This window comes from Limanda limanda, chromosome 20 (assembly GCF_963576545.1).
Source record: "Limanda limanda chromosome 20, fLimLim1.1, whole genome shotgun sequence".
Classification (NCBI taxonomy): domain Eukaryota; kingdom Metazoa; phylum Chordata; class Actinopteri; order Pleuronectiformes; family Pleuronectidae; genus Limanda; species Limanda limanda.
Window position 1 is genome coordinate 16,098,282 of NC_083655.1, and position 22,560 is coordinate 16,120,841.

At 43.4% G+C, this 22,560-nt stretch overlaps 1 protein-coding gene across 1 annotated transcript in view; it reads right to left on the minus strand.

Annotated features, from left to right (window-relative positions):
- The window catches only part of adarb2 (adenosine deaminase RNA specific B2 (inactive)), a 192,161-nt gene that overhangs the window by 43,023 nt on the left and 126,578 nt on the right, over positions 1-22,560 (minus strand). The window contains exon 3 of the mRNA XM_061094080.1: positions 20,740-21,695. Within this exon, the coding sequence (XP_060950063.1) occupies positions 20,740-21,695 (956 nt within the window). The remainder of the gene's footprint in view (positions 1-20,739; positions 21,696-22,560) is intronic.

Genomic DNA, 22,560 nt, shown 5'->3' on the forward strand with positions numbered 1-22,560 from the left:
CCACAGACAGACCGACCGAGGGATCCAACTGTGCAGTGTCATTCGGGAGGGAAACATTTATACAAGACACTGCAGTCGGGAATAATTTAAGACAGTTGGCATTGAACGGCTGCCGATGATGTTTATTAGCCACTTCTGCACTCGAGCCCTCGTGAACGCCACTGAACACTCGACACCGATAGACACTGGAGACTTTCCTTCTGTTTGCCTTGTCGACTTGATCACCGACGTGATTTAGCACCGGCACTAAAGCCAAGCTGTCAATGCTGATGATTTCCTGTGGCAGCTCTTGGTATTTCTTGCCAAAATAGTGTTCCAGTTTCCTGGGAAAGTGCCTGCAGGTACCTGTGCATGTGTGTGTGTGTGTGTGTGTGTGTGTGTGTTTGTGTATTTGTGTGTTGTCATTCTAAAGAGCAGTACGCACCGCAACATACACGCCTTCTCCAGACCTCATTAATGCCATCACCGAGGTGTTGTTGTATTATTTCACAGTCGTACACATCCACAGCTGGCAGCTCACACACAGGCAGCGTGGTGAGACAACCTGAGACACACTTCCTGGCTCCGTCTCACACCAGATGTCACAGTAAACGACTGCACTCAGGTGACAGAATACATGCTACATGCATGGGGATGGAGGCACTTTCACACAAATGTCTATAATTACACAAGCGCTCATGCATCTTCACTCTTCACATGGCTGTCTACAATTTCACAATCGCAGTGTGACTATTTTATTATTAGTTTATTATTTGTCTGAAATGTAAGTTTCGATACACAACAGTACAACATACTGCCATCCCCCCATTTGCAGAAGTGTTCTCTCTATCATGTCTTCTTTTACATCTTTGGAGAAATTACTGTAATGGTCACCAACCGGTCGCCAACCAGCCCAAGCTGGCCTGAAGGCATCAATATTTATTTCACCATATCAGACTGACATTCACGGGAATCGCAGGGGGTGATCACCGCTGTGCCAATTACATTTATAGAATCCCTTACTCTTGAGCAATTTGTCTACAAAGTAACGCATTATACCAGGCGGAATTAGAGCTTTTATTTTGGTAATTTGTGAACTTGGGTTATAAAGATTGTGTTGATTGCTTAATGGGACTTCTGATATATAAATAAATCAGACGGAAAGCTGCAACCAGCACGACCACAGCCCATCCCAAACAGGCCTATTTAGAAAATTTTGCAAAATAACAGCAGATGACCTTGTAAAAATATATATTGCCAACTCTGTCTTTCGCTGTTGGGGAGAAATAGACCACGATACATTTATGATCTGCAATAAAAGATTACAGAATTGTTGGTAGCAATCACCAATGTTCAAATTTGTCAGAGTGATTTCCAAGCTTGATTAAATGATAGAGCACATTTCCTCCTATATGGTGTACGTTTATAACAAGACCAAACTATCAGATCCCTTCTGTCTCTTGCCTCTCAAACATCAATATGACATTTCTGAATTCACAGCATTCAGCCATACTGGAATACCATATATTTTCACTGTGACTGCATCTTGAATTGTGTAATTAAATAAACTTTTAAAGGATTTATGACAGAGCCTGTGACAGAAGTGATCAATGAGTCTCTCAGGTACAAACATTAATGAACATAATCCAGGAGGAAATGTCATCGCTGGTTTTCTGTTTGTTACCAACAAGTGGTTCATTAAACACCTGCAGCCGTCACACAGCAGCATGATACATAAATAACAGTGTGCAAGTTACACATAGCAGCACTGACTTCATTTATTATTTAAATCTTGACAGGATCAATCGAGATGGTAATTAATATGCAGCGTCTTTCTACAAATTAGTCAAGTGAGCCGTTGCACGTGCTGTAGACTCCAGGCTGGTACAGTGGAATCTGTCAGGTGTGACGGAGAGGCTGTTTTCAGGATGAGGATGAGACACACCAGCTTCATCAGAGCTGTCGGGATATTTTTTTTCTTATTTTCAGCAGATGATTGGCAGTTTATTTCTTCCACCCTTGAGTTAGCTCTCTTTGAAAAGCAATTACCATTCTATATGAAACCGAAACTGATGAACAAGAAAAATATACAAAATAATTTGAGGCATTAATCATCTGCAGTTTTGTGGCCCAAATTAAACTTAATATAAGGTAATAAAAATCCCAAGTAACAACTGCTTTATTCCTGGGAAGTGATGAAGGGGATTCCCTCTGCTGTAATATCAGTTAGGAGTGGAATAATGTAAAAGATAGGGTTATCAGAAACATGGTATACTATGGTTAAATTCTTACTGGTTACTTGTAATGTTAGTTTTTGTCTGTTATTACGGAAGCTGCTTTCAGACATGCACTGAACTCCAGGGATCCTCCAAAACTTCTCTGGAGGGGCTGTATGTGAGAACACAGAAGTCAAAGTATGAACCTCCGGACTTATGTGGACTCCCAGGAAAGATAGAAAGTCCGGAGGAGCCGATGTCAGAAAACAGCAGGAGATCCTCCAGAGGATTCACCGCCAGTGAGTGAGATGATGGGCCTAACACGTGACGGAGGCCAAAATTGAAAAAACAAAACAAGCAAGTGATACTTGATATAAGTGATACGTGCTATCTCTGCCTGAAGCACCACATCTCACCTGAGGTTTCTCCTGCTGTGTTACTCATGTGTGAAAGGCAAACTGAGGAGAAAGCCCATGACAGAATTCTGAGAAAATCCTCCAGAGCTCATGTCCCAAAAACGGCTTGTGATTATCATGGTGATTTGGTCAATATTGTCTGGTAGCAACCAAAGTTAGCAAGTTTCTAAGACAAAGCAAGCAGTGTGGATTTGTTGTGTGTAGTAAAAACATGCTGAAAGGAGCAGAAAGCACGACAGCAAAATACCTGAAAGAGCTCTGGACACCAACTGTCAGCAGCCATTGTCACCAAACTGTGTGCGTTTAACAAACACTGATATTTTCTCAAGACTCTCAGGTGTTTCCTCTGCTCTGATAGAATCTCTCACTGAGCAGAATGAGAAGCATTTAGCATCATCAGGATATTCTGAAATGACCCAGGCAAAGCTTTACACGTTTGATTAGCAAATTTAAGGTTTTGTTCAATTAAACCTGCATCACGGTAAGTTTTCACTGTAATAAAAGCTTCTTAACAGTTCACGTTAATGTTGCACTTTTGATAAGGTGATTGCTACTTTAGCAACGGTAAATATGTTTATAACTATATTACTTTGTGAAATTATTTTAGTTTGTGTACCTTTCTGAAAATGTTTAGGTTAATTTTAACAACAAATAATACTGGTAATCGTGATGTTAAATGTGCTGGACTGAAAGTGCTAAGGATAACAGAAGTGTGGGACAGTGACTTTTTCAAAAGTCTAACTCTATCCTCAATCTCCCAGCAGAGAATGTCTGTCTGGAATGTGGAGAGGTTACAGCTACAGCTTGAAACATTTGGGAAGGAGGCGGGATCGAGCGTTGTCTTTCATGTCTCCTCTGATGTGTCGCCATGGCTCCCTCCAGTGGGGTTGGGCGATTGTGTCGGCCTCCGCCCAGATGCGGCGGCGGCGGAGCCTCTGCTGCTCTTGGAGATACCGCTGTGGCTCTTTTGGCGGGCTTGACCCTGGCAATCAGCGAAACTTCAAACCATGGTGTCAACCTTTTGAGCGCCGCCCGCGAGCGCCTTCTGCCAAGCACCGCTTCCCTCTCGGTGCAGAGATTAGAGACGTGGACGAGTTGGAAACACCGGTGATTTCACATGTCTCCCTAGTCAAGCTATGTCTATGCTGCTAACATACAATTATACACACAACTAAATTATGTCATTATTACTATTACTAGTGCAGTGGAGGTCTAAAACCTGCCTGTTGGGAATGGGCTTTATGGGTTTTATTGACCTGTGTTAATGCTGCGGATACTTCAGAATTATTCCTTATCATTAGTGAGTCTTCCTCAGTTCTACAATATACTGTAACTCATTTATCGATTGTGTGCTAGATGTTCTGTGAATACCTTTTTATAAACAGGCAATGGTGCATAGAACAGTTAGAAAACTTTGTGTTCATCCTACCTAGTTTATCTTAAACAAATAATTTGTCTGTCAGACAGACAGAGAGACGTTTGAACAATAAGTAAGATAATACTTTACTAATATAGGATATTTATCATGGACCTCAGCACACTGGAAAAAAGATGAATCTCAGCATCAACTCTCCTTCCTCTGGTTGAGTTCCTGTTTTAAGAATAATACGTTTTCATGACTCTGTATGGAAAGCTACTATTTCACCTTTTCTGACATCTTTTTTTTTTATGTGTGTGGCGAGACCATTGGCTTTTGAGAGAGTCATTTATCCAGCAGCCTGCCCTCCGCTGGTGACTAAGTGTGGACCAGACTCTGTGTCATGTCTGTCGGTGCCGCTGAGGCCAAAAGGCCCTACAGCCAGCCATACATCATCCCATACTGATACGGTTCCACCACCGCACCGTGGCTGACATTTGAGTCATAGCTCCGGGTGCTCTTTTTGAATTCCTAACAGTCAACAAGGAAATGTCAATGTTGTGTTGGTTTGGGGCGCCTCACTGACACGAGGGAGATTGGTGGAAATAATGGAGGCGGCCGGGACACAAAGCTAACTTTGTCTTGAGCTAATGGGCCTTCACTGTGTTTGTGGAGGCAGGGGTGGATAGAACTCTGCTTTTCTCAGCTTTTGGTTTGAATCAAATTGAGAGTTCAGCCACAAAAAAGTAAGAAAATATATAAAAACACATTAATCCTATTATTTGCAGGAGATTTAGACAGCTATGAAGAAAACAATTCAAGATGATGTCCAGAGTTCACATTTAAAGAATGTACCATGCTTCAATATCTGCACGTAGCAACACAACCTAGTGACATCACAACGACTTAGGATTGGCCAACTACTGACAAGTTGTTTCAGGGTTTTTCGGTTTTCCCTTTTGGCCGTTTACCTTTGTATAACTTTTACATACACACCAAAAAAATTAATAAAACACTGAAAAAGCATAATTTGTCTCCTTTGAGTTTCCTACTCAGACACCTGTCAAAATGGATGATTTTAAACTTCCTCCTCAGTGCTGATCACTTGACATTTTGGATATGTGGGACACTCACTCCACAGCAGTGATATGTTTATCCTGCAGACAGTCACTCTTAGGTGTACACCTGCCCCTTGGAGAAAGTAGTGCCGCTCTTTTCTACACTGATGAATGTGGCTTCTAACCAACATCCCCCCTGACAGAAGAGGCTTAAACAGTGTATAATCCCTCTCACCGCCAACTGCTGTGCACACACACACACACATGCGCACACGCCGCTTGTGCGACACAATATATAATATGCACTTCACAGCCCTCAGATGAAATGAATGCAAATAACCGCATGAGAAAGCCTTTTGAGGGCGCCGGAAAGAAATCTGTCTGTGGCCCCTGCTCTTTTAACATTTACTAAAACTCCATCATGTGGCGTTTGCAGAGTAAGCAGAAAGCCGGGTAGACTGTAACAAATGCACATGGTCTCTTTTGTCACCTTTTCTTTCCTGCGTGCCAGACCTCTGAGGTGTGCACACACACGCACACACACAAACACACACCCACAAAGGGCCGTATGCACACACATGCTTCATAGGCTCCTGCAGCAGGGCAGCAGGGAGAGCAGGAGAGGCATGACAATAGACTGAAAGGAGAGTCAATATCGAACTGAGGAGACAAGAACACTGAAGGTCTATACCCACTGTGTGTGTGCGAATGTGTGTGTGTGTGTGTTTGTATATGTGTGTGTGTGTGTGTGCATGTTTTACTTTTAAGTCTACGCGTCCCTTTGAAAATTACACACCGCTGCCGGCTGCTCTCTGATGTGTCAGACACTTCCTCTAATGAATGCGTGTCAGCCACTAAGCGTGGTACAACAGATTTTCCCGGCTACTTTCTTTATTCCTCGTACATGTAATGTTGTCCTCCCCCTGTGGCTGGTAATGTGCTCCCGTGTCGGGGGAAGCGAGTCGAGGAGCGGTCGAGAAGAGACGGAGACAAATGAGAGGTTTCACCTTAAGACAGCGAGATCATCTTCTCCTCCACCTCCACAAAGCGTGGATGCATCCGCCTCTGTCGCTCTTGTGAGGTTATACGCTGTGAGAGCGGCGGAGAACGTCAGCCTGGCTCCGAGTTCGAAGAAGCTGTCACATCTAAACAGCCCGGAGCTGTGAATGTGTTTCTAAACAGTAGCTCAGAGGGGAAGATGCTTGACAATGGTAAAGAGTATTTTGTGTCTGCACATGACAGCGCACTGTGTACACACTTATACAGATACGTGTGTGTGTGAGTGTGTGTGCGGTCATGCATACCTCTGTGAGTTCCACCTGATTAGAGTTGGGGAAGACTCGGGAATGAGGCTCCTCAGCACATAATGTCAAAATGCTCAACACTGACATTTCACGCAGCAATTAGAAAAACAGAAGTAAAGTGACACAGGAGACAGAGTCGTCACAAGCAGCTGTACAAGGATTTATTTATGAATGCACTGCAAAGAAGGGAAGTGGCTTCATTCAGTGATGATTTAATGGTAGGTCATGTTCTGCTGTAATTGTTCTCCTTCAATTAGATCATCTATCTCAAAAATAACATTGATGAAGAGGTTGTAAAGTCTTTATTTGCCTTAGAGTTATATTTCTATCTTTAAGTTTTTTTGTTGTGAGCATTGTTCAAGCAATCATGTCTCATGCTATTTTAATTTGAATATTTACTTAGTATAACTGTTGGTTGTGGAGTCAATCTTTTCCACGCTGGATTCCAGGAATTGACAGGAAGTGATACAGCTCTTAAATTCATGTTCAACATTTCCTGTTGCAACGATATGATATCAGCCACACTTTATTAAACTACAGCTGCACGCTATTGTTGCACCACTCCAGAAAGGTGTCCTGCATTATATAACTTGTCTGTGAGTGGCCACTGAGCTCAGTCACGGATCATCACTGCAGCGTGCTCTCATGTGGTCAGTCCGCTGGTCCACCCTGACCAATCTCGGTGAGCTTACACAGAACCATTGTACAAGCCACGTTGATTACACAGAGAAATAAGATAAACGTGTCAATTTATGGTGGCACGGTGGTACAGGAGTTAGCACAGCAAGAGGATTCAAGCCCTATGATACGGTGGTGACATGATCCAGGATGTGTCCCGCCTCTCGCCCAATGTCTGCTGGGATTGGCACCGGCGCCCCCTGGGACCCCAAAGGGATAAGCGGTATGGATAATGGATGGATTTATGGATGGATACTTAGATTTAAATGCAAAAGCTCTGAAAACGTCACCATAGTCATTTGCCTGTTTGCTAACTAGCGAATGCAAGGGACCAATTGTTACATTTTCTTCTCTGTGTGAGTTTTATGTTTCAGTTAAGTTTTATATTCTTACTAACCTGGAAAAAGTTGTAAAGAAAAGTGTGTAAATCGAGCAGCTTGTTTACATTTCAGCTAGTTCGGGTCCCTACTCACGAACTGTGTTCCTGTAAATTAATAGCAAATTACTGCCACCTACTGACATAACAAGGGCAAGGGATCAAATCTGAGCAAAGTCTTTGATGAAGAAATGGATTATGTGACAGGAAGCTGGTTCTGTTTTTTGTGGTCTTAGATTAAAACCCTATGCTTCTCCATTGATCTGCAAACATGACCTTTCTGAAGCGTCATGGTCAGAAATCCATTATAGTGACGGAAAACTAATCCCTGATGACTGCTAATACAAACCTTGCATTACTTACTCCTTCCTCTTCATATTAAAAAAACTAAATTCCCGAAACAGCGCATGACGTTTATTTAGAAGCAGTCGCAGGAAGCATATTTCAAATTTGTCACCAAGGTTTATGTTCATCTAAATACGTGTGGGTGAGTTTCAAATATTCCAGGAAGAAACAGAACAATCCCCTGATGTGTGAAAACCAGTTTAATTCAGATCACTGTTGGGGGGAGGGGAGGGATTCTGTTTTCTTTTGCTCACGGGTTCTACCTACACTGTCACATCCTATGTTGTGCATATTATATAATAACTCTAATGCACGACAGCCTGTTCCAGGGGCTGAAAATAACACTGAAAACATCCTCACACACGGAACTGGCCACTTTTTGTTTATGCCTTCAGTGCAGGAAACAGCCTCTTGTCAACCTATATGCATCTGTCTGCAACCGTGGTGTTTAATTTCTGTATCAGTGGCAACACTGCTGGTCCATCATCCCCAGCAGAAGAGGCAGCGGGCGCCGACTCTCAGCCGCCATGCGGAGGCAGGAAACAGGACAGCGGGAATGGATTTCTTATGTACCTAGTGACGCACAACCAGGTGCTTGAGCGACAAAAGTCTATTAAAAGTCACAGTGTGCGGATTCTGCACTGGTGGTTAAAGATATACGCGGCTGTGAGGACAACTCTGTGACCGCTATTAGTAATTCATCATCTTTTTACCTTTTTCCAAGGTGTTGGATAAGTGCAGCGGAAGATGGGTCAAACTTTTTTCTTACTTTAAAAGCTTAAATGTCACCGGGAGTGAAAACTTTTTCCTTTCAGACTCCGACTAAAGCATATGATAACTATTCATGCTGTGAGCTGTGGATTTTTTTCTTCTCACCGTATAACACAATCTGTCAAAGCTTTATCACCGCTCGGTGTAGCCAATCGAATGGCTAATCAGCCCATCTACCCAGAAGACTTTGTTCTAATGTTCACACTGCTGAGCTATCTGTCAGCTGCGTGTTATGGGCCACCTCTGTGATAGCGTGAGTGATTGGTACAAATGTTTGGAGGGCACGATTTGCTCTGGCCTCCAGGACGGCTCTCATTTGATCTCTAAGTGCTCTGCGAGGAGACGACGCCGGGGCGAGGCCATTATGACTCACGGCAACCCCCGGCTGTCATCTGTATGCAGAGTTCAGCACTTCCTGTGCCAGAGGGGGGAAGAAGCGCCATCAGAGGTCACCCCCCAAACATCCCTCTGTGACAATGACAATGGAGACGGTATTAACAGGCAGCTTGGGTCTGCCTCACAAATTTAGAGGTGACGCCTGTGACCTGAATCAGCAATTTGGCTGCTCTGGAAGGCATCGTTACAAACACACAGACACACAAAGACACACACGCACAAAAGAAGATCAGCTGATAAGGGCAGAGAAAGTTAAAAGTTCAGTCAGGGTCGGAATATATTTGCTGTTAACTACTCGTACGTGTAAACAAGATAGCTACTTCGGGTATCTTGCGTCCGTTTGGTAAGTAGGTTGTGCACGTCCTCAGAAATAAACGCAACTCATCAGCATGAGAAATGGTGGAGAGATTTGAAAACAAGCTGTGTGATCAGGTCCAGACCAGGATGATTCGCATTTTGCGCTTTTTCCATCCTGATCTTAACATAATAGCCTACAAATGTTGATCTCCTTGTGTGTCGCCATCTTTGTTTGGGTTAGCCGCACGCAAATCCGGAAGTGGCGAATAGTGTGGTCTGAGTCAAAGAGACCTCTACAAGTCTGAGTGGTGTGCCCTCTACTGGAATCCTCCAGTAACACTCACAATACCTGAGAAAGAACAATGGTGCTCACGCAGGCTATTGCATAAGCATGGCCAAACAGCAAATATACACCGGCATAAGGGTGTAGAGGCATTTATTTGAGTTGTGTATTCATACTCAGAGCACGAGCCGTTCACAGCCAGTACTACGAAGGGTATTGTTAAATATTTCACCCTGCAATTTTACACACAAACACAAACACACACACATACACACTCGCACACACACACACACTCACACACAGCGCCTGATCACATTTACAAAATATGCACGGAGCGCCCGAACGTGGCATGCAGAGACCATCATGTAAACATAATGGTCTACTACACTGCGTATGACCCCGGTGTTTCCTGTTGTGGCCCAGTGGGGGGGGGGGGGGGGACATAAAAATACATGAAGACGGAGAGGGAGCTCCATCCATAACCAAGTGGACAGTGGTTCCAGGCGGCACAGTGCACAGGCCTTTAACTAGCTGCCTGTTGTATACACATGGGCAGGCAGAGGCTGAAATATGAGGACCGAGGACATGAGGTCTTCCCAGAATGCTAAACTCCCCCCCCCCTTCCACCTCCTCCATCTCCCCCCGCACCGTGCCCTGCAACCAATCTGACGCCTAATTAATCCTGAAGGTCTTTTGTTCCGCTGAGGTTTTCCTCTCTTTCCCCCCACTGCACTCCATCCATCCTCACCTCCCTTGCTCCCTCCGCAGCCTGCTTCTCACCCCCCCCCCAACACACACACACACACACACACACACACAGTCACAGAAATACACCTTATTCCAGCTTCTCCCATTTCGTCTCCCCCAAGGGAGGTGAGTTGCAGCCCCCCCCCCACCCCAGAGAGCCGAACAGAGCTAACAGATGTTTTTTTTTTTTTTTTATTTCATCCGTGGGATAATTTCGTTGAGAGGAAAAATGAATGACTTGTTGTTACATTTATTCCCAGTATTCCACTAATTATGCTCGTGTGAGAAACTTTCATGGTTCTATTTATGCAGATGTGCAGCAATGTGGAGACAGTGATAAAGAGCAAAATGACATTTAGCAGCAGACTAATGTGCATCTTTTTTAGCTCGCCACCTCCAAGGGCTCAGGCGTCGTGTCTTTAAAGGAGCAGCTCAACCTTTATTGAAATGCACAGATTTCTTGCCAAGAAACAGATAAGATGATAAATGCCAATCTCATGTCTGATGACTTGTTAGCTTAGCGTAGCATACAGACTGGAAACAGGGGGGAAGTGTTAGCCTAGGTTTGTCCAAACTCTGATAACAGAAACCTGACGTTAAATAAGGCTGCAGGCTTATAAATAAACCTGCACATAAGACCCTTTGAAAATGTATGTTGCTATTTTTGATTTATGCGAAAATAAAAAAGCTTCAGGTTACAAACACATTAATGCTGGCCAGTAAAATTTGCTTCTGCACCATTTGGTATGTGTGACAGTGCACTCATTGAAAAAATTCTGTATCTCAACATATTTAAATATCTCCTATTATCAATTAAAAAATTAATTTACACAGAATGTATTCTTCTACTCAACGAACTGTATAGGCCTTAATTATGGAAAATAAAATACTGTCAGTCCTGCACTTCCTCCAGTCAACGGTCAAGCAGAGAATACCAACATGAGACATGCTGGTTTTAACTGCATGATAATACAGTGTCACAGTTGTAAACACACGTCAGACTGAGGCAAATCTACTTCAAAATGTAATATTTGTCAAATTATACTTGATCAAATCACTTGATCAACCATTTTCTAAATTTTTAAGTGAGAACCTGTTAGAGTATTTTCTTGTAAAACTTGAGGAGGTCGAGAGCTCGGCCTGTCGCCTCTGTCACATTGGATTCCGACACCCTCACCTTCAGCTGATGTGCAGAGCATCGTGATTTATTCACCTGATAATCAATGAATGATTCAGTATTTTCTTTTTCACACTGGAGATTTTCCTTGTGCAGCTGCAGCACAGTGAGAAGCCACCTGACTGAGGAGAGGGTCACTGAACGTCACAGAGCACAAATACAACATGTGGTGAACGTAACAAATTTCTTCAGCCCAGCAGCACATCCATGGTTGAAGAGTGATGACTAATTATTGTATAAGTGTTATATTTAATGTCCTGTGTGGTTATTGCTCTACAAATCCAGATGTAAATGACCAATTTAGTTTTGACACAATTACAAAAAACATGGTTATCAACCAGAACCATGATCTCTTCCGAAACTGACCTGGTAGTTTTCATGTCTAAACCTAAATAAAACTTGATTATATCATTCTCACGTAGTAAACAGACATAATATTTATTGAGAAAATATCTTTTAAAATATGAAAATGAAATCAAACTAATCAATATTGCACAAACAACTACATGAAGTTATGTGTACTCTCAGTTGTTCATACGACTTCTCTTTAAATATTCCCGGTTATAAATATAATCTATTTAAAGTACATTCAATACAAGACATTGAATGTAGCTGTAAATAAACCTAATGTTGTTGTGGCTGCTGCTGCGTGTGTGTGTTTAAATCAGCATCTGTCGACCTGCCTACGTCTCCATTCGGCCACGTGTGACAGGATGGTCCACGGCTCGGCGGCGGGAAGGTCATTTAAAGGCCAGGCATCCAGACCTCTTCTCCACCCCCCCCCCCCCTCCTCTTCCTCCCCCGTCCCCTCCCCTCCCCTCCTGCCTGAGAGCCAGAGATAAACCTACACATGCCAGCCACACAGGACCAATGGTCGTGATTTATCGGCAGCCATTTGGTACCTGAACGCCTATGAAATTGTAATGAACTTGATTATGCTTTTAATGAAGTGTGAGAGGTTCTTCAGAAATGATTATAGCCATGCTCCGGCTCACAGCTAGCGGCTGCGGAAGGGGGGGGGTGAGGCGGAGAGAGAGAGATGGAGAGAGAGAGAGAGAGAGAAGGAATAGAGGACTGTCACAAACAATGAGGACTTAGCGGCTGCGGCGGCGGCTAAAGATACTGTACGGGGGGGGGGGGGGGGGGGGCAGGGGTGCCGGCTGGAGTGCCACTCTTCTTTTGGAATAGATTACAGGGGCGTTTTACTGTAAACGCAAGGTGACTTGACCCGGCCAACCCCATTTGAATTCCTCCCTGCCGAAGGGTCCCCCCCCCCCTCAGAGCTGCATGCTGACGCGCCACATTAGATTCAATGGCCTGCAGCCTCACATTTTGCATACATATTAGACGGCTGAGGATGATCCTAACCTTTGCATGTACGGGATGCTCCCATTCAGACGGAGCAACATTATTGTTCGGTAATTTCACACACAAATCTCTCCACCGCACCACGCTGCCGCTTCTTTAAATACCACAGGATTGTGTAGGTGGATGTTCAAAGGGCACACATACACTGGCTTTTTGCTCAAATTACTATTGAACACTAACTGGCAAATTGTAATGAGATACTTTATGAATGCACACTAGGAATCCCCATTTGGTCTCATCTACAGAGGTCAGATATCAGGACCCGGTGATGCTCCGTCCAACATAAGAACATAACATCATTATTAATACATAGGTCTTATCAGCTCCACCATGAAGGTAGGTTTTCACCCCTGTCTGTTGGTGGTGCTATGCGAACCTTAAGGGTGATGCACATAACTGTTTATTCATCGTACACACAGGTCTCTGTCTCTTTCTTACATTAACCCTGATACGACTTTCTGTTAATGTAATAGAACCTGGATCTGGACCATGGGCTGTATTTCAAGATGGACGACACATCTCCACTTCCTCCAACTATCCAGAAATAAAGCCAGCTTGTATCTTCCATCTGTGTAATAGCGATTGGGGGATTGAGCCAGGGTAGCCAGGTTCAAAGATGCACGCTCAACTAATCATGAGTCAGTCTCAACTGTCAATCATGATGTTCACCCAATTATTTGAGTAAATAACTGAATAAAATTGGGATCAAAAACATAATGGAAAGGAAGCATTAACATACAAGTATGATAAGAACTAACTAAAGTGACAGAAAGCATCGTTGAGAACTATTTTAAATTCAGGTGCACGCTCCATCAATTAACACGGACAATTTACAATTTATGACTGCAGCCAATTACCAAACTTTTGTATCATTTTCCTTAACATTGGGATATGATTGTGAGTATTTCTTTCTACATTTCTATGGATTTCTCAGAGAATAACACACAAACATAGAAGGTATATTGAATCTTTTTCTACTCTATTTATTATTTTGAATTATATTGTATTCACCGACAACTAACTCAAGTACATGGTCACATAAATAGTGCTCAGTACTCATTTATTGTCCCCTTTAACATAGCTGACTCGATCAGATTAAGGGTCTAAACGATGATTCATCCTTTTTATCTTATATATCATATCAGTTTTTGCTTTGTGTTTTTTGTTGTCTATACCTCATCTGAGACAAGCAGACTGATAATCTATGCTTCTATATTGACGATTGTATCTATTTCATATAAGGATTTACAGGTTCTTACTCACTCAGCAACCAAAATACTAAAAAACCTTCAGGATTTAAGTTAACACCTCTTATTCAAGCTAGTCCTGTGTACGTATCATTCTGATCTGTTTTGAGATATGGAAGAAAGCTGATATTTATTAGGGATAAAATAATCATTGTCTCGTGGTCAAAAGATGCTTCTCCAGCTTTGGGTTTGTTGATAAGGAAAAGCTCCACATTTGTCTGTTCAGAGAATCTGTGTTTGCTCTGAGTAAAGAGCAGCAGGATCAAGACTTATGGACTAAACCAAACCTGCCTTCACTGGTGGTCATGATTAAATACAATCCTGAGATTTATGTTGTATATAGTTTACCTAAAAGGCTGTGTGTGCTCTGTAAGTCCTGCTGAGATCGGCTCTTCTACCTCCTACTGTTCAAACTGGACATCTGGTCTGGATGAAGAAAAGTGGATTTGTTCAATTTGTGTTTGAATGATATCATTTCCCCTTTTACTGGGAATTGCATTTTGATTAGTAAATTAAAAAAATAAATAAGCTGACTGTAAATATGGATGATGACCAAGTTTTCTGTTCACACATTAAATATAGATATCCACGGTGGAGCGAGCGATGTTTGCGGCAGCCCCTGCTGACACTATTTATTTATTCATTAGTATTCATGATTATGCTGTAATGTCTATTTTTTTCATCCTGTAACATCTTTTCTCATTTTCTAAAATTATATTTGCCATGTGTTTTTTTCTTATGCACCTACATTAAAATGACAAATAAAGGAATCTCTCATTTAAAAATACATTAACCTGTAGAAAGGCTGAATGGTGAGTAAATAAACTGATTCTTTGTGACTCTGAGGAGCCTCTCCTGTGTTCCATTGCCAGGCTGCATGAGATGGGACGGTTGATTCCTGCTACATGATCTTGATACTACTCTGTGAAAAGCTGCACTGAAAATTGTGAGGTTGCTCAAAACTGTTCCCTTTATAAAAACCAGAAGAATAAAAACGGAGCTGGGGCCTTTTATCAATTATTTTTTCTTTAAAAGGAAAACATTTTTTGTGTGTGATTTTGATGATTAAGTATCTGTTAATACAACTACTCGCTGATTACTTTAGAAAACAACACATTTGCAGACAGGCAGTTAACAAGCTGATTCTTTAAAAAACAAACAAACACATATTTCCTCTCTCCTGAGTAAACACTCGACAACTTGACATTCTATTTGACTGAGTGAGTGGAAAGTGATAAATGCAGATGTGTTATCGGGGCGGTTTACACGCCCCCCCCCCCAGCTGTACGGTGATAGTCACAGTTGATCCTGTTGCAGTAGCTGTCACCATGTGTGAATGTGTCGCCATCACTGTCCACATGCTGAGGCAGTAACGCCGTCTGCAAGGTCTCTGACGCTGTTAATCAACTCCTCTCTAATGTGTCATTCACACCTTCTCTCTCTCTCTCTCCCTCTCTCCGTCTTGGTGGATTTCTATCTCAGGCCGGGCGGCGGTTGTCGCTAATTTGTTGTGGCAATATTAATTAATGATCAGCCTGTCACAGCTGTTTATATTGAGACAGATTAGAAGTGGGAGAGATTAGACAAAGAAAACAATCTGCGAGCGGCGCGGCGGCTGACAGGGGTCACCTTCACGTGTCTGAAATCATATTCAATTTGCCGCGGCGGAGGCTGGGAAATTACTCCACTTGACCAGCCCGTATCCTCCTCTATCTGCGATGCTTCACTTTCAGAGATAACTAAATCAATTCACGCTGAGCCGCAGACAAGTGCAGGGCAGCGTGCGGTTGCATTTGATATCAGCTGACATGATGAACATTTTAAATATTAAGATGTACCTTTATGTGACCAAAAAAAAAAAGAAAAGAAGCAGATATGCTTAAATTTTCATGCGCTCCCTCCTCCATTAATCCCAATTTTCATTCAGCTCCGCCATCAATCACATTTCCCTGTTCAAATGGAGCTTAATACGAGGTGGCAGAGCGCGGCGTCCTGACCACTGACCTCTGTACTGTCCTTCCTCACGGACCCAGCGACTCCCGCCGCCGCCTCCACGCCGCCGCCAACCAAGTCTCCGGGCTCAGTTGACTTGGCAACACCGCGGAGTGTTGAGACGGCGACAGGAGATTAAGTGGCCAATCAAGGCCTGAGCGGTGGGAGTAATCATTCCACTTGGCAAAATGGGTGCCAGGCTTACTCCGGCACTTTCTCACATCACTGTGCAGGCTTTAATAGGGCCGGATATTTCCAGTGACTAGAGAGCTGTGGATTGCATTTAACAACAGTTTCCTACCGGCTGATTACTAATAGGGACTAAGGGCTCTAGTCTAACAATCTAAGCTCATGGTCTGGAGTCGATTAGGTCATGTCCGAATCCACTTTGTATGTTTAACATGGTGGGAAAAAAAGGCTCCTGTGTGCCTAACTATACAAGTGTGGTCTACTATGTTGACAATTCTCCTTAGAATAAACTAGAAATAAAGTTTGACGCACTTGATTTATACAAACTGCAGCTGCCTTCCACTGCCTCTACATATCAACGAGCCAACAATGTACCTAACCACAACTCATTTTAAGACCAACACGGCAATGGGCACTCTAATGTACGCACATAACTTTGCAGATAAACATATTTAAACAACACGGATGCTTGATGTGAGGATTAGAATTAGATGAACACAATTAGTGAGAGACTAAAAAAGTTGTGGTGCATAAAGCCTTTAGCACGAAGCTGTGAAGGCCATATTTGTCAATTATTAATAAGGTAATGCATTATCTGTAGCACCCCTCTTCACCCCTCATCACCCTTCACTGAACTACCATATACTGTAGATGTGCTTAGAGCAAGGCAGTCAACTCCCAGACACACTGAGAGAGCTGCTCAATGTAGAGGAGTGTGGTTGTACTGAGCATCTCTCAGGGACGTATAAGTGGAAGTCAATGTGACGCAAGGCACCTCTGCAGAACGTATTCTCACTTTATTTCCCTGGATAAATAAAGGTTAAAGGAAGGAATAAAAAATTAAAGTCCTTGCAGGGAGATAAATAGCTCTTTAATGTCAAGCAGACTGTGGCCCAGTACCTCCTCTCTTGGAGTGATTGTTAAAGTTGATTCCCACAGAGCAGAGGAGGGACACAGGAGGGAATAGGCTATATCACTGCAGGGAGTTATAAAGCAGGTGTCAATGTGTACTTGTCAGTCTGCTCGTATTAGTTCTTAGTATGTATGTGAAACCAGGAAGCTCTGAGAGGAATACAGCAAAATGTTTGAATATTTCATAGGTGGGATGGGGTATAGTTCAGCTCACCACTGCTCCTCATCCTCATATGTTCATACAATATCTTAAACCAGAAATTTCGCTCTGCGGTTGTATTCCTCCACCAACCAGTCCAGTTTCCGTCTCCATAAATTTGTTTTCCAGATTCACATAAGGTCACTGTGACCTTTGCCCTGTTCCCTCTGAAATCTAATCAATTAATATTTGAGTCCAAGTGAACATGTTGAGTTTATCACTAACACGCAAATATTCACATTTCTGGTACTAGAAGACTTTTGGATATTTCTGTATAAAAATGGCTTAAACCGATAAATTGGCTATCTCACTGTTGCCACCTCAGCCTTAGATTCGCTAGTTTCTGGTTTTCCTCGTGAACTGCCATGTTTAATCAGGGATCAATAGAGCATACATGGAATACATTTTTGCCCCCAGACCCCCCTCTCCAAGGAGATGACTCCAACCATGTCTCCATCACCATATTTGAGCGTTGAATCATTTTCTTCTTCTCTATGTCCCTGAATTAATTTTAAAAGTCGGAGTAGAAGTGTTGTCTTGACACTGTGCTTTACCTCTGACCCTGAGCTAAACACAACTGCTGGTTTACCTTGTGGTTGTCTGTCGAAGTAAACCCATCACTCACCAGGTTGTGCATTTAAGTTCTACAACACCACAGGGAATCATTTTAATGACCCAGAGCGTCTATAGCTAGCAGGAAGGGTTGTTTTGTGTACATAGAGAAAGCACATAGGTACAGTACAACATATACAACTAATGAGGGGCTTTCAGCAGACATGTAGTTGATTTCCTGTAAACAAAAATGCGTTTTCCAGATCTTGAGGTCATATTCAGACACCGTTTCTCTTTCAATGATTGTGATCAACATTCTTGTTTTCACAAAAAGTGACGATAAACTAAAAAGGACGAACTAAAAATCGCTCTCGTCAGAGTTTTTATCAGATCACTCGTATCGTTCAGGAAGCAACAGAGACAAGAAACCTGGATTAATATCAGAATTCTGATTCATGAGGTCTGAGGTCGAAACTAATACTTACTAATAATAACAATATCCCACTGATATTAGCCTGGCAGTTGAATACGTTAAAAGAACAGCTTTAGACATATAACCTGTCCACTTTCCCTTTCCTTTTTTTTGAAATCATATCAACATCAGTACGTAAAATTCAACATAAACCAATAAAAACAAAGTATAGCGTAATTTCTTAAGGAAATGGTTTGTGCTACATGCTGCCTGGGCCCATTAACATCTTCTCAATGAGCCTTAATCCTGCTACAGGTATGGAGCCAGAGGAAATTCAATTCTAGGCGGAGAGAAATGGAGCTGGCACACACGCAGAACGTTGGCTCACCTCCATAATGTTTTTTACGCGTCACATCTGCAGCGTAGTCAACCACTGCCCATGCAATTAGTGCTTGGCAGGAGGATTGAACATAGAGAGAGCGTATGTGAGCTGGAAGGTTTCACATCGCCACGACACAGCAGCTGAGACGTTCAACACGTCCTGCCCACAAACACATACGTAGTGTATACTCGCCTTCGTCCTCTTACAGATGAAAATAAAAATGCCTCTCGAGCCTGGCAGATGGCGCGGCTGGCTTTCAAGAAATTCCACGAGCGAGTGCTTTCTGGAACTAAACGAGTGCGGCAAATCCTCTTAAAATCCTCTTAGACACCGTGGCAGCGGGGAGAAAGAGAAAAAGTTTTCTCCCGGGCAAACATGTGCAGGTTTGTTGGGTTGATGTCGTGCTCTGGGGGAAGGACACAGTCGACAGTTTATTTCTTGGAGGCTGGGAGAGAATATTAATACGACATGTACCCTCCAGGACGCACAGAACGACAAGATGGTGATGGGAAGCTTCAAGGAAAGACTTTGGGGAGAGGATGGGAACGGCTTAATTTTTTTGATATAAGACTTCAAGAGTGTGGTACTTTACATATTATTCTGTGTTGTATTAGTACAGCAGAGGCAAACTACTTTAGTTTCACAGTCAGTTGTGCCTCTCATTAACCAACCCCTACTTACTGCAGATGGACTACAGTGAAGACTCTCTACTCAACGGCAAAAGAAAAAATATAAATACAGATATTTTAAATGTTTACTATATATTTGGTATTAATGCTTTTTGCCAAAAAGCATATTAAATAACCATGTTTAAATGTTAACATAAACCTTTGAAGCCCTGCAGATTTGTTTTGTTCCGATCATTAAAGCAAACAGCAACTACACCTACGGAAGTAATGAGGTACACTAAAACTTAAAATCGATCTTGCAAAATTCTGGCAAATACAAACCCGTCCGTCTTTATCCTCACACTAATTCAGATTTTTTTGAATGGAACAGGAAGGAGTACAATCACGGGAGAGAGAAGGCTGAGCCGAGCTGTCCTCTCACCTCTCGTCTCTCCCCCACTTTTCTTCCTGTCAATGCATGATGATATATATTGCTGGTCGACAGTTGTAAACTACTTTTTACAATGCACCGTGGAAAGCAATGAGTCAATACAAACTTTTGGACAGCACTACAAAATGGAAAACCTACAATATAGTGATTAGTGAGTGATTGCGGACACAGCCCTGCTGGGATATGAAGTTTGTCTCAATGCAAACAATTGTCAATAACTAAAACCGGCGTGACTATCTACTCCGTGCAGTTTTTGCATCCAATGGACTTCTGCAGCTGAAATTAAGTTTTAGAAGGCTGTCAATAAGTGCCAGCCAGCCCAGCCGCTGTTTCTTTAGGCTCTCCAATTTTCCTCAAGTTTCTCAAAAATGAGTTTCCTTGCTCTGATTGCTATTTACATATTTGGGTAAATGAGCATGGGATTGGGCGGTTTGTTTGTCAGCGCGCTCTTTGCTTCCCTATCTCCTTTGGGCAACAGATCGAATTAATGTTTGTAGACACTGTGATGCCACACATGAGGAGACAGGAGTTTTTTTGCAAAATTACAAAACTCTGCCAATTAAAGCTCTGCAAACACACGAGATGTCGGGAGAAAGAAATCTCATTAGGGTTGTGGTGCAGGTTTCTCTTATGTTAGAAGCACAGGGAAAATGATTAGCTTAATTTACATGCTTTTCAATTAAAATAGACCAACAAACAGTTCACTGAAAACTCTGCCTTTGGAGAGCACAGAACACAACTGCTCCCACACTCACATCTGGGATTAGGATTTTCACTACATGTGCTATTTTTGACAGGCTAAAGGTCAGCTTGTGTTCACATGTCTTTATCAGCACTGTCACCATCTCTCCTTCCATCCCCACTCCGTTTATCTCCTATGTCCTTTTCTCCTTAATTACTTGTTGGAAGGTGTTTGGCTTTTCCCTGCACGCCTGCTGTTTTGGTCATTACAGGCCCCTGTAGGAAGTGAAGTGGCTGCCAAAGAAGCTTAGCAGAGGACAGGCGCAGGCCATGTGTCTGTACTCACCTGGGGTAAATGAGGACAAGTCTTCCTGCTGGCTTTGAGGCCTGTTCTCCCCTCAGGGGCCGTCCTGATGTTGAAGAGGGCCTGAAGAGCACACTGGGCCGCCTGGGTCTTGGCCAGCTTCTTGCTGCGACCGCAGCCCTCAAATATCCGCCCATCCACGCGCACCGCCATCACAAAGCTATGCAGCCGTCGGCCTTCGGCTCGCTCCGAAAGGCAGGCGTAGCGCAGGCCCGGCCGGAGCTCATTTAACAAAGCCACAGGACTCTTGGGGGCCTCAGGCTCCGGAACAATCCCGCCCAGCCTCTGCTGCGCCTGCACCATCAGGTCCAAGGTGTGGCGAAGCAACCGTCCATGTCTCAGAAGCTCGCTGGATAGCAGCTCGCTCTCAGCGTCTGAGTTGCAGAGCGAGAGGCCATCAGAGCAAGGCGAGGACTCAAATTCCTTGAAAAGCGTGTCAGGGATGTCTGCCTGGTCTGAAGTGAAGTCGGCCGAAGGGTTGGAGATGTTTCCCATGGCGAGGTGAGCCTGAGGAGCGTTGGGGAACTGGATGAAGGACTTGAGGGCCAACTCGGCAGCCCTCATCTTGGCTTTCTTCTTGGTGGGGCCCGTGCCCTCGAAGGTCAGCCCGTTCACCTCCACGGCGATGGAGAAGACCGGAGCGTGCACAGGGCCTGTCTGCGACACCATGCGGTACTGCAGGCCCGGCCGCAGCTCGTTCAGCTGCACCAGAGCGTTCTTTGGAGCCTCAGACCAGGACAGTTTCTTATAGATGAGACGGAGATGACAAAAGTGGCCATTGTTGTCTTCCTCCAGCGGCCGTTTCCTCTTCAGACCAGAGCCGCTGCCACTTCTTGTGGAGTCGGAGCAGAAAAGCGACTGGCACTCTGCAGATCCCACGGTGCGATCCTCTAAGTTACCGATGTTACGGTTCTCTTTTACCTCTGCACTGCTGGTACCTGCAATGAAAACAGTGAAACGAGTGTCATTTACTGTGATAAAAAAAGAACCTCAAAACACAATGAGGAAGAAAAGCATGTGACAATCACATTTATCCCGTCTGAACAAAATTAATGAAGGGAAATCTCTCAAGGCAGATTGAGCCACTTGACACACAATGAAATAGTAATGAACAAATTTAAAATCGTGATTCCAGCCCACTTCATACCACAGGGCTCTATCACATTTTAGTGTTTTAAAATCCAAATCCAAATCCCCCTTAAAAATGGCGATGTTATCCGCCAAATCGTTCTGTAATCTGCCTACAAATTGGTTCGGAATCTGTTTCACGGGTGGGACACGTCGGTCCCCCTGGCCAACGGCAACGCATCAATCCTATTTGTAATGGGGGAAGGGGGGCTGGTGATGGCGTGGAGTGGCTGACATTCTGAGAAAGAATGAGAGAAATGTCTGTGGCCCGCTTTATTTCACACTTGTATCTAAAGTCTGAACAGCTGTGATACGCTTTTCAAACCGAGTTACAGGGAAGTGGTGACGTGTTACATTTCTGGCGGGATAAAGGAAGACTGGGATGAAGTTGTGGTAGTCACTGGCGGCCTGGGTGATGTGCCTGCGGGCGTGCATTTACTTATCTATTTCTAATTTATCACAAACACTCAAATGTAATATTTAATAGCTCACTTTTGTAAGATAACACAGATTTTAGCGCACACGCTGAATACCGGGCACAATCAAAAAGCCCATTTCCCCAAATAATGAATTATGTGGGTGACAGGAAGATCATTTGCATATTAGGCCAACCACCAAGAGAGTTAGCGCAGCGTGCCAACAGAGAGAGAGAGAGAGAGAGAGAGAGGAAAGATG